Source organism: Neodiprion pinetum, chromosome 5 (assembly GCF_021155775.2).
Source record: "Neodiprion pinetum isolate iyNeoPine1 chromosome 5, iyNeoPine1.2, whole genome shotgun sequence".
Lineage (NCBI taxonomy): Eukaryota > Metazoa > Arthropoda > Insecta > Hymenoptera > Diprionidae > Neodiprion > Neodiprion pinetum.
In genome coordinates, this window is record NC_060236.1 from 29,387,763 (window position 1) to 29,399,746 (window position 11,984).

Here is an 11,984-nt window from a genome sequence, read left to right on the forward strand (position 1 = left end):
TTTCACTCCCGGCTAAAACCGCATTTCGGGATAATACAATACCGCGAAGAAAAGAAACTAAGATATACCGTAAAAAACGTTCGCCTTACCGGAGTTCTCCATCATTCTATACGTCTTTTCTACGACGATGATAAATATATGCATGAAAAATGTTTCTTTTATTCTTCACTCTTCTTGTCTGTCTGACGGTCGTTTTTTCTCTCTTTTCGTTTCTCCCCTTCTTACATCCCGGAAAATAGTGTATTAGCCGTGCTACGATGCGACATCTGTGGATATTACATAGGAAAATCCGTGAATCGTACGAAGGGAATATACAATACGGTATGGTGTCTGGTTGGCTCATAATCGGATGACATAGAAAGCCTGTACATACCGTACATGTAGACTTTTATGAATATTTCATCCGACCTTTCGTGAACTTTCAGCTTCTTACCTTAAAAACATACACCACACACGACCTTACAGGTTTCAGGAGTGCCGATATATTTTGGTCTGTCGTGTGGTGAACATCATAACGTCATGTGACAGGGTCTTTTGGACGATGCAAAGTTTTCTGTCCTTTTCTTTTTGCCATCCTTTCATGGCCACGATTCTTCCAAAGGACAGTCAAAATTTCAGGTGTTCACATTAGGATCTTCTATAATCTGGATTGTCTTCCTCTGCTCTCGTTACAGGTAATAACGGATCAGCTGAAGAACGACGACTTGGAAAAGAAGGTGAGCAACGATTGGAAGTTCGCAGCGATGGTGATCGACAGGATGTGCCTAATAATATTTACCCTGTTCACGATCATCGCCACCATCACCGTCCTATTCTCAGCCCCTCATATAATCGTCACGTGATTCGGAGGGGTTCTCGATCGTCGTCGGTGTTGGATAATAATAATAATAATCAAAAACGAAACTGAGATATCGAAGGAATATCGTTACTGCTGCCGCTGCTGCGAGTCCACGAATGAATATTATATCCACTTACGATTAGGCCGCAGTAAATTGATCGTAAAACGCCCTGCACCGTATTTGTTGTACATGAATTTTTTACGCTTGACAAAAGTGTCGTTTATTATTCAATTTTATCTCGCGATAGCCCAACGTTAATACATTTAACACAAAAAAAAAAAAAAAAAAAAAACACACACACACACACACACGCCCAAGTGTTGCAAACGCCGCATCGCAGGTTGTCGAACTTTCGCTTTTCGAATACCATTTTTCCCCATGTACTACGCATACAAATACAATATATCACAACTAGATAAGAAAACAAGAGAAATCAAACGGTGCGACTAGCTAACCGAAGGCAAGGGAATACGGTGAATTAAAGACGGAGAAAAAATTATTCGAGAGATAATTAGTAAAAGTGCAGCGTGGAGAACCAACGATTACTGGTTGGCTTGTCCGATTGTATACCTAACTGTTGAACAGCAAACAAATATGATGAAAAATATGGAACAGGGACAACCGAATCAGCACTAATGTTAGAATTTCATCGAAGACTTTAGCAATAACACACAAACACACATCCACGCACGTTATATATTAATATAATATGCAAATGTACACACGCACACACGCCGAACAGCCGACCTTCGACATCAGACTACAATGTAATCACAATAATTTAGACGGCTCGATCAGATCGATCCGAAATCGACGTTTGAGAAATTGACACAGCTCCCCAGATCAGCAGTTTATTCATCGAGTCCAATCGAGCTGATGAGAACGGGGGAGACAGTCGGAAGTGCAAAAAGATAACGATACGGAAAGAGAAAGGAGATAAGCGCACACATACACACACGTATTACTATATATTATACATATATTCTCAACTACACAATGAACTGCCAAGGTGATTCAAATGCCAGTGAATTTTATTAATCCGTATATCACTAGTGAGTATTATTATTATTATTACTGTAATCATTAACCGAGAATTCTAATGAAATTAATCGAATTGCTACGGTGACGTGACTTATAATGCGCGGGTGGTTGGTTTTGAATTAAGAGTCTTATCATTTCACAACCAGCAATTTATATCTAACGATCTGCACGTTTCACTGGTAAACGGTGATTATCGTAATTGGGTAAAAAATCTCGCGCATAGGATTATTCGATATGAAAATTGCATTTCAAGCTCATGGTCGACGCGCTGCGATACGGGTATAAATTGTTTCGGTATCGGTAATACTCGTAAACGCATTTTATACATGTATTTTCTTCTAATTAAACTTCGTACATTCAGGAGAATCAATTTTAACCGAGGAAATAACCGTCACACCGAATCTCATCTCATCCGGCTACGTAGAGACAAAGACTACGTGAAGCGGGAAAATGGCTGCCATAGTGAAACCAGCGGCTCACCTCACGCCTTTGCCACACATTTTCCATCGACCGAAACATAAACTGGAAAAGATATAATTGTCAGTCAGTTTTCCAGCCACGGCATGGTTGAGGAACCTCTTTACTTACCATTTTTGTACAATTACGAAGCGACCATGAGCCTTAAAAAAATTCACTGTAAATCCTGAAGTACCAACATAGTGTGTGTTAGAAAAAAAAAAAAAAACGAGTACCGATTTCGCGACGCATCGTCAGTGTTGTCCTCGCGTGGAAATAATTAATAATGCATCGCCATGAGTAGCAATTGACTATGAGCTCATCATTTTCCGTTTCTTCTGTCTTTATTTTTTTTTCTTTTTTTACGCTTCGAAGTCTATGAATTGTGAAAAAAAAAAACAAAAAACGAGGGAAAGATAATGATAACAATCTACAATAACTGAAAAGAAGATAAAAATTACGTTTTATAAAATAGTCTACTTCGGGGTCAGGTTACTCATAAATTGTGAATCTCACGTTGGTATACGTATGTATGTACATTAGAGCGGTTCTTAAAAAGGTCATTTTTTAATATTGACCGGCTTATCCCCAAATCGACTTAAAATAATTTAAAAATAATTCCATCATTTTTTCAAATTTTTATCTTAACTCTAAGTCGTGGCCACAAGAGGGTGAATTTCCCCATTCAACTCTTTCAACGGCACCCTGAATCTACCAAACAGATTTCGATAACATTTGGTACAGGAGGGTTTCTTGAGTCACTGATCACGATTCTGAACTCGAAAGTTCAAAGTTTAAAATGACGGATCCAACATGGCGGACCAGAATCCCAAGTCACTTGACGTTGGTATTTTGGGTCCACCATATTGGATCCGCCATTCTGAATTTTCAAATTTTGAGTTCAGATTCGTAATCAGTGACCCAAGAAGCCCCCTTGTACCAAATTTGCCCCTAAAAGGGTTGAATGGCGAAATCCACCCTTTCGAGGACAGGGGTTAGAGTTTAGATTATTTGGAACCGATTTGGGGATTCGAGCTGGTCGAAATTCAAAAATGACATATTCAAGGACCGCCCTAATGTACGTACCTAAATGAACTTTGAATATTTGATACAGTCTCAGCTTACATCTGCGCTACCGTTAGGTGCGAATGTGTCTAGAGCCGCGACAAGTAGTCGCGACAATGAGAGACGAAGAGACAAAGGGACAAAACAAAAAGAGCTGGGTACGAGATTGTACTTGAGATGGCGTATAAAGTCTCGTCGCGAAAAGTGTTCCGCCTCGCTATTTGCACCTCTTTGTAGATCGATGGAACACTTAGACCGAACGATTAGACCGTTTCAAACATCGGCGTCACAATGATATAAATAATTGCTGATCAATCGAGAAGAGAGCCTCTGATATGCTGCAGTTTTCGCACTTTGCACGACGAACGTACGCGACACACTTTCTACATGTGGAAAAGCGGTTGTATACAAAAAAATGTTCGAAAAAAGAAGGTGTCGGGCAGAGAACATTTTCGGAAAGAACGTAACGAGTCAGTTGTTATTTGGAGATAGTTTTTTCGTTGATTTGACTCGTTGTATTCGTTATTGTTGTTTCGAATTTTTATTTCCGATTCGATTACCCAAGTCATTCCTTTTCATAGTTAATCTCTCTCACGGCGGGTGCAGTGTTAATTGATAACTGACTACGAGATACAAAACCGTTGCGAAAAATCGAGCAAATAACCATTAATACGAGGAAATGATACGAAAGGAGACAGACACGAGTAAAGGAAAGAAAGAATGACGGTAGGGAGAGAACGAAAGAAGGAAGAAGTATGATGCTAAGAAAAGGATTCTGAATATTTATTTGTTATTGTTATTATTATTACTATTATTATTCCCATTATTTGGAATATTATTATTATTAATAATGTATGACACAAATATGAATTTTTCTTGGCCATTGGCAATGACGCGACAACCAATCACGTTATAAACTTTTAAATATAATATAATAATATTCAAAGTTATACACATATACGTATATGCGTATATACCCATATATATTCTATTTATAAATATATGATATATATATACATATATATATACATATACAAGTGTGTGTATATAACTATATAACGACGTTGTTAATGATGTTAAAAAGAGATGATAAAGAAAAAAAATTTAAATAACGTATATAATGTATCGTATAAGGATTAAACATTTCGGATTGATTAAATAACGATTGCAATCCTTGATGATGCAATTCACGGCGATGGCGATGATGATGATGGTGATGATGATTGTAATGATAATGATAACGATGACGATGACGATGACGTTGATGATTAATTAACTTGGTTTAAGGGCTTGAAGAAAGAAAAAAAAAAAAAGAACGAAAAAGACAAAAAATGTCGAGATCCAGTATAGACATTGTTGCCTAGATAGATACCTGTTTACTACCTGTATATGCGTAGTCGTAATATGTTTTATTCACATCGGAGTGAGGCTAAAGAACGTTTGATATTACACAAGCATACATTATGTCTCCATGTATATGTATCTGCAGCGAAACTCGAAACTCGTTCTACACAAAAAGAGCAAGGGAAAAGAGGATAATGAAAGATCTTGTCGACGTGCCAAATTCCTCGATGACGTTAATTTGCCTAGATTTAAATAGAGAGAAAAAACAAAATTTTATTAAAAGAAATGAGAAGCAAGATAAAAAGTATAATTTCAATATTGCTAAAAAATATGTGAAATTATGAACACTGAATAAAACGACTAACAACAACAACAACAACAACAACAACAACAACAACAATAATAATAATAGTAATAATAGTAATAATGATGATGATAATGCTACGAACGCTCAAACTTTTCAATCGGAAGCATTTGTATATTTTATTGTTGTAATATCGATGGAATTTGCAAACGTTCTTTACCGTACGCGATGTAAAACAAATACCTATCGTTTGTTTCGCGACGACTTAATTAGCGACGATCGTGGAAAAATATATGAGATAAATCGCAGATCGGTAATGAAAATTATTAAAGGTCGTGGTGAGTTTTGCCACAACTTTCGATCACGTATAAAGTATAGGAAAAATATCTCCACGATCCGCGGTAAAGAGATAGTGAAACGAACGAGTGAGCGACGTGAGTGCATTAAAATGCACGTAACTCGTATGACGTACATTAATGATTATATGTATAATGTGAGGAAACAAAGTTGATAGATTTATCAGAAGAAAATCACGTTCAAGTGCCAAATTTTTTAGCTAAATCTCCAGATATCGCCGAGGCAAGCTAATTTTTATTTAATCTATACTGTTGTTATGAACAAATGTACAACCCCCCAAGTTTGGTAATACCGCCGGGGGATGAAGCAATTCGACTGATTTCACGTCGCGAATTAAATCGTGCGATTAAGAATTGAGAATTTTCTAAAATCTCTCACATCTCAGTGAAAATCTTAATATTGCGATTTACGAGAAACTGACGGAGAAATTGCGTCACGTCTCTGCAGAATTTTTAAACTTTGCATATTATGCTGACGATGAAAGAACTTTGTAGGTATATTTGTTTGATTCTTAATTCTTAACCGCAGGTTTGCATCAAGCTGCGAGTAAAAAAATCCGATAAAACGAAACTGTATCAATATCCTACAATCGTTTCTTCAATTATCCAAAGAACTGGAATAAGAATAAAACGAAGAAGAAGAAATTCTTGCCAAACGCAGATGCCAAAGCCGAAAGGATTTTAAATGATTTTTACCGATGTAGATGCCGATCAATTTTTCATACGCGTATAAATTCTTCGCGACTTTATTTCTTACTTATATATACATGCATAAATGGTATATACAGAGTGCATTCCTAACGACAACATGCTCCGTCGTTTGCTAAATTTTCATACTCACGCGCTAAAATCCGAGAGCAACTGTTTACCAGGATGACCAACCGTCTTTAACCTCAACATTCGTCACAGTTGCGCATTGAGCACAACTGACAACGACAACTGTCGAAAATTTTGAGGTTAAATACATCGCGGCGAACTCTCGTGAAAATTTATGACGGTTGGTCACCCTGGCAAACAGCCGCTCTCGGATTGTTGCGCGTGCGCATTGAATTTTAGCAGCCGACGGAGTATGCAGTCGGTAGAAATTCATCTGGCATATATTTGATCATATGTTCATCAGAAATTCGAAAGATATAAAGAAAAAAAAAAAAAACAGTGATTTTTTTCTATTGTTTCGCTGAAATCCGGTCGCAGCATGTGTATGTGTACATATATACATATAACCGTCATTCTTTTTGAATTTATGATTCGGATATATATCTATATACACACATATATATATGCATATCGACATTATTTATATTAGCGCTAGCTCACTCGCGTATATCTTGTATACATATGATATAAAAATCTCTAATCCCACGATCAAATCGGTCTCAAATAATTAGATTGCTAAAAGAAAATAATCTCTAAATTTAAATTGAAACTATTAAAACATATACTGCTAAACATTATCTATACATATTTAAACTATGAAATGCTAAACGTGTATCGATATAAACTTAAAATAGAAAAAAATAAAAAATAAAAAAAAAAAAAAAAAAAACTCAATAATCAACCAATGAATATAAAAATATTAGTCTATAATCAACATAGAACTGTAGATGATACTTTAACGGTATAAAAACTTAGAATTGGTTTTAGGTAGAAGTTTAGATCTTCGTAGTCAACTTTATCGAGGTCACTTTCTCTCGAAACTAAACTAAACTATAAATATCTCAAATTATCTAAGAATACTAATGAACGAAAAGAAAAAATTTAAGTCAAAAAAAAAAAAAATGCTAAAAATTGAAACCGATTCTAATAATCGAACTCTTCCATTCTTCTTACATATATTATATCATCTCTTATTATGTATTTAAAGCGAAGACAAAACAAAACGATACAAAAAAAAAAACATAAAGAAGAATCTATTATACACACACATACACATACATATTCACACTTCAAAATCTGCGAAAAACCCTGAATTCCACCTTTTCACCCGCGGCGAAAAAAAAAATACATCTTAAGTATATGTTATGAGATTGTTACGTACACTTAATTGTAAAACGATGCTCTACGGAATGAAATTTCAAAATAAAAGAGGAAAATAAAAATAAAAAAAAAGTAATCACGAAATGTATAGTATAAACGATAAATCTTATTGTTTGTTTTTTGTTTCTGATACTAGTAAAAAAAATGTCAAATTGATCGCTCGTGAAGCCGGCTGAAGTGAGAAGTTGGAAAATGATGAAATAAGTTTCTTACCCGATCGTACATCACGATACATGAATTATTATACGAATACTTACCGATGATTTTTAATTACGTGTATCGAGGATGGCCTGGTTTAATGATAGTAAATTCATATTGAAGATAATAAATAAAAGATTTGTTATGAAACATAATATTCCCAGTGCCAGGCTCCTTTCCACAAAAAATGAATAAGAAGATTTAATGACAAATTTAAAAGGAGAATGAATAAATAAATTAAAATGAAATAAAATAAAATAAAATAAAATAATTATAATGAAAATAATAAAGAAAACGTTGATCGATTATTATGTATGAAAAAAACAAAAAAAAATCCCTGTTAAGTGGTGAACCAATTGTCACCATATTGTAATTATTATTATCATTATTACGTTATTATGAAATGTTGAAATAAACGAAAAGAAAAGAAGCAAAAACCGTGCATCATTCACTCGTTCCGTAAACCTTGTAAAAAAAAAAAAACAATTTCCCGTAGATCCCTAACTCCATTCCAAACATTTTCTCTCGGATTTTATCTCAAGGATATGATAGGAAAAGACAAGAATTGGAAATCTCTTTGGCCATATTTTATTGTATCTACACTCTATAATATTAGTACACGTTATTTTTCTAATTCTTTGCTTAGGCTAGACACGGTCTTACAATTAGCTAGTTACAGGTATACTATAATGCTATGAAAGTAAAACTTGACCATGAGTATTACAACGTTTCTAATAGCACATATCAAACCACCGATGTACGAGCATTAGTGTTAATAGAACGATTTCTACAAAGTTTATCTTATACTTACGTATATTTATTTATTTAATTTTTCGTTTTGAGTTGAATAATTTTACCCTTATATGCATATTTAAAACGAATTATTTGTAGATACGAATATAATGATGCAGTTAGACAGCTGCTGCTTGGATCAGGATCGTTTTTAAATTTATTACATCGACATTTAGACATTGCGGTTACATATGTACGTAATTTCATAATTTTATGCGACTCGACATTTTCATACCGGATCATTATTTTTTATTTTTTATTCCTTTAATATTTTCCTTCCACTGGAGAGTCGAAAGCATTCGACGAACCAACGGTCATTTTTTCCCACCCTACAACCAACCAATTAATGTGTAGACTCTTTCATTTCTATACTTCGTTAATTAGGGAAGACTTAATGCAGGGCTTACGTGCTGATGGAAAACCATCTTGACAAATAAATTCAACATCACCCATCAGCCGGCAGTGGAGCATCAACCAATTATCCGCTTGCGGAAGATCAGTTATCATCTGGGGAAAAATTTCTACCAGAAACAAATATAGCGGATGATCAACATTTGCATTCTCGATTTACAACGCGTTCCGTTGAGCGGCTTATAGTTTCACGAGTTTCAAAGGAAACGGATGTGTTTGTGCGGGATATTTGTTTCTCGGTTTCTATCCCAACACGTGGGGATTCGGTCTTTAGCTTTTTCCAAAGCCATAGGGCGTCCAGCCCACAGTTTGAATTCTGTCCTAAATTACTTTCCTCGATAAATCTCAATTATACGGTCCTGATCGACGTACTCAAATATATGAGGTGCGTCCATCAGTATCCCTATTGTCCCAGCCGTTGTGACAACAAAAAATATATACAGCTGCAGCCGATCGATCACCATTGCAACGTATTTCCAATCCTCTCGTGTCTGGAATCATAACAAGACACTCTGAGGAAGAGAACGGGAATTTAATTGAGAAGTAAAGAAACAAAAAAATGTGTAAAAACTTTGAAAACCCGCGAACAAGACGTTTGGAACAGTGGAAAAGCTTGCGGAAATTTTTACCTGAATGTAAAGATCCTCGTTCCTCAAGTGCTCGGCGATGAACTCAACGGCCTCCGTTGCCTTGCTAGCTTCTGGACTTAGCAGCACCGAGTCGGAGCTTTCCGATCCTCTCCTATCCCCCAAAGCATCACCTCCTCCAGCTGCAGTTGTCGAAGCGCTTGTGGTGTGGTGAACCTTTCGATTGATCTTGCAGTTGGGGTGATGCAAGTCGGAGAGTTCCATTACTTCCATTTTGGGCTTAGCGAGACCAGCTGGCAGGTGTTTCGGAAGCTCGGTGGGACTTCCGGAGTAAGTTGAGGCCGGGAGAGTGACGTTCGGAATTTCCATCATCCACCTGAGCCTAGTCTTCTTGGGTCTACGCATGAGGAGGATGGTCGGCAGATACTTGAGGAATATCTTCCGTATCAGTTGCGGCATCCGGTGAGTCCTCGGCCCTCGAAAGTTCCAGTTTATTATGATAACCGTGACCAAAATACTGACGGTGTTCATTATAAAGGTGAACAAGAGGTACTTCGCTATCAACGGAAGCACAAGCGATGTTGGCGGCAGGATCTTACTGACCAGCAGGAGGAACACGACAAGCGACAAGAGGATACTGATGCCAAGGGTGACTTTCTCCCCCGCTTCGGCTGGCAGGTAGAACACGAGGACGCAGAGGAACGAGATGAGGACGGTTGGAAGGATGAGATTGACCGTGTAAAACAAGGTCTTCCTCCTGATTATTATGTAGAACGTGATGTCGGTCTCGGTCGGAAAGTCGCTGTGGTATATGTTCAGATAGGCGGGCACGCTGATGATGTCCCATGTGCCGCTCTTCCAATAGTCCGAAAGGTCCACGAAGTTCTTGTCGTTGTAAAGTGCCAGGGACACCTGGTCACCGTTGAACGTCCAGGATCCAAACTTCATGATGCACGTTTGCTGGTCAAAGGGGAAGTAGGTGACGTCAATGGTGCACGAACTCTGGTAGATCGCTGGAGGCACCCAGAGAACCTCTCCCGTTGGGTATATCAGAACGTTGCTCTTGTACCGAACCTCGTAGTTGCCGTCAGCGCTGGAAAAGTAAAGGTGACGAGTTCAAGTTGTCAACCGCCAACTGAAGATCAGCCGCCTTCTTGGTATCGTCAATCATCGAATGTAGACACTGTGCACAACTTACTTGTTGAACAGAACGATGTCTGGCTTCCAAACCTTATCGGGCGGCAAACGCAACACTCCAATCCCTCCATAATCCGCCTCGTCCCATTGCAGCTGATAATCGGTCCAGACGAATCGCAGCCAGACATTGGACTTCATGATCTGGTTTTTCTCATTCTTGATAACAGTGATCGAAAGAAAAAATGTTATCACGGATTTGTAATTGTGAATAAGTATTGTTGGAAAGCAATGTGTTGGAATCAATTTAAATGGGATAGTTCTTGTTTTGGTTTTTCGCGAAAAGATAAAAGGTTAAATGATATCAGTGAGAATAAACTTCTCCATAAATTAGTACTAGTTAAGGTAATTTGTGTTTGTGATAAGTTAGTTTTAAGTCCATTCCTGAATACGGGTGCTTCTTTATCGTAACTCTGTTAGGATACATACTATGCACTGTGTATGCGTGTACTATTGTACGTATGGTCAGTGGTTATGCAATAAGTAAATAAATTTACTGTCAAGCTTAGAATAAAATAGGAAACTTAACGAAGTGTAACAGGGACAGAAACCAGAGGAACTGCTGATTGGTTTCGGATTTCGTACAGAATGTTACACTATTTTTGTTACATGTAGAAAATCAAAAACGCTGGGAGTGTTGTTTGACAAAATTTTCTTACCACATTGATCAGCTGCACAAAAGCAAGTCCAAATCTGACGTCGACTTTTTGGGTCATGTTTTGAACGGGGCGGATGAGCTTGTTGTATCCGCGAAATAAATCGCGGACCAGACGTTCTTCATCTTCGGAGCAGAAGCCAACTGCGAACGAAAAATATAGAAATGTGGCGAGGGATGGCACAGAAAAGAAATAAGAAAAATGAAAACTGTTCTATGGCTAACACTTACCAACGCAGAACAGAGAAGCGGTTAGCAAAAACCGCATGAACTTTAAACAAAAATACATTTTAGGCGGGTATGGGTGTAAACCCACCCTTGTTGGCGAAGCTATGCGCCGCCCGCGAATCAATATACCACCTTGGAAAAGAGGCCAATAAGAGAGTTTACTACGTTCATTGCGGCAGATGAGCGCTGGGAAACAATCCACACGATTATTACCGACGCATTATCCACGATGAGACGGGATTTTTAACAGTAATCACTCACTGACAATCCCTACCACCCCCGCTTATTGTTTTTTACATACTTCCTATAAATCAAAATCAGAGCCTCACTTGACTAGAGTCGAGCGTTCCTAAAACCACGTAGGGGTCGGCATCGTTCGGGGATGTAATTTCCCTACCCTTATTCGTAGTTAGATGTCACGATAGGTTCATAGAACAGTTAAAAAAAAACTAGTAGCAGACTCGACAGAAGAGCGAG

General features: G+C 37.4%; 2 protein-coding genes across 7 annotated transcripts in view; one reads left to right on the forward strand and one right to left on the reverse strand.

The window, feature by feature from the left end:
• The window catches only part of LOC124219042 (nicotinic acetylcholine receptor alpha7 subunit), a 42,167-nt gene extending 34,853 nt beyond the window's left edge, over nt 1-7,314 (forward strand). For all 6 annotated transcript variants that reach the window (XM_046626150.2, XM_069136141.1, XM_069136143.1 and 3 more), the window contains one exon: nt 675-7,314. In XM_046626150.2, coding sequence (XP_046482106.1) covers nt 675-842 — 168 coding nt within the window. In that variant the 3' untranslated portion in view covers nt 843-7,314. The remainder of the gene's footprint in view (nt 1-674) is intronic.
• Nucleotides 7,315-8,214: 900 nt separating this feature from the next.
• nAChRbeta1 (nicotinic acetylcholine receptor beta1) lies at nt 8,215-11,838 on the reverse strand. Its single transcript, XM_046629364.2, has 5 exons — nt 11,511-11,838; nt 11,284-11,423; nt 10,629-10,783; nt 9,473-10,523; nt 8,215-9,334 (listed from the first exon to the last, which is right to left on the reverse strand). Exons 1-5 carry the CDS (start codon nt 11,566-11,568, stop codon nt 9,170-9,172), a joined length of 1,569 nt encoding a protein of 522 aa, XP_046485320.1. The 5' UTR covers nt 11,569-11,838; the 3' UTR covers nt 8,215-9,169.
• Between the last annotated feature and the right edge of the window lie 146 nt (nt 11,839-11,984).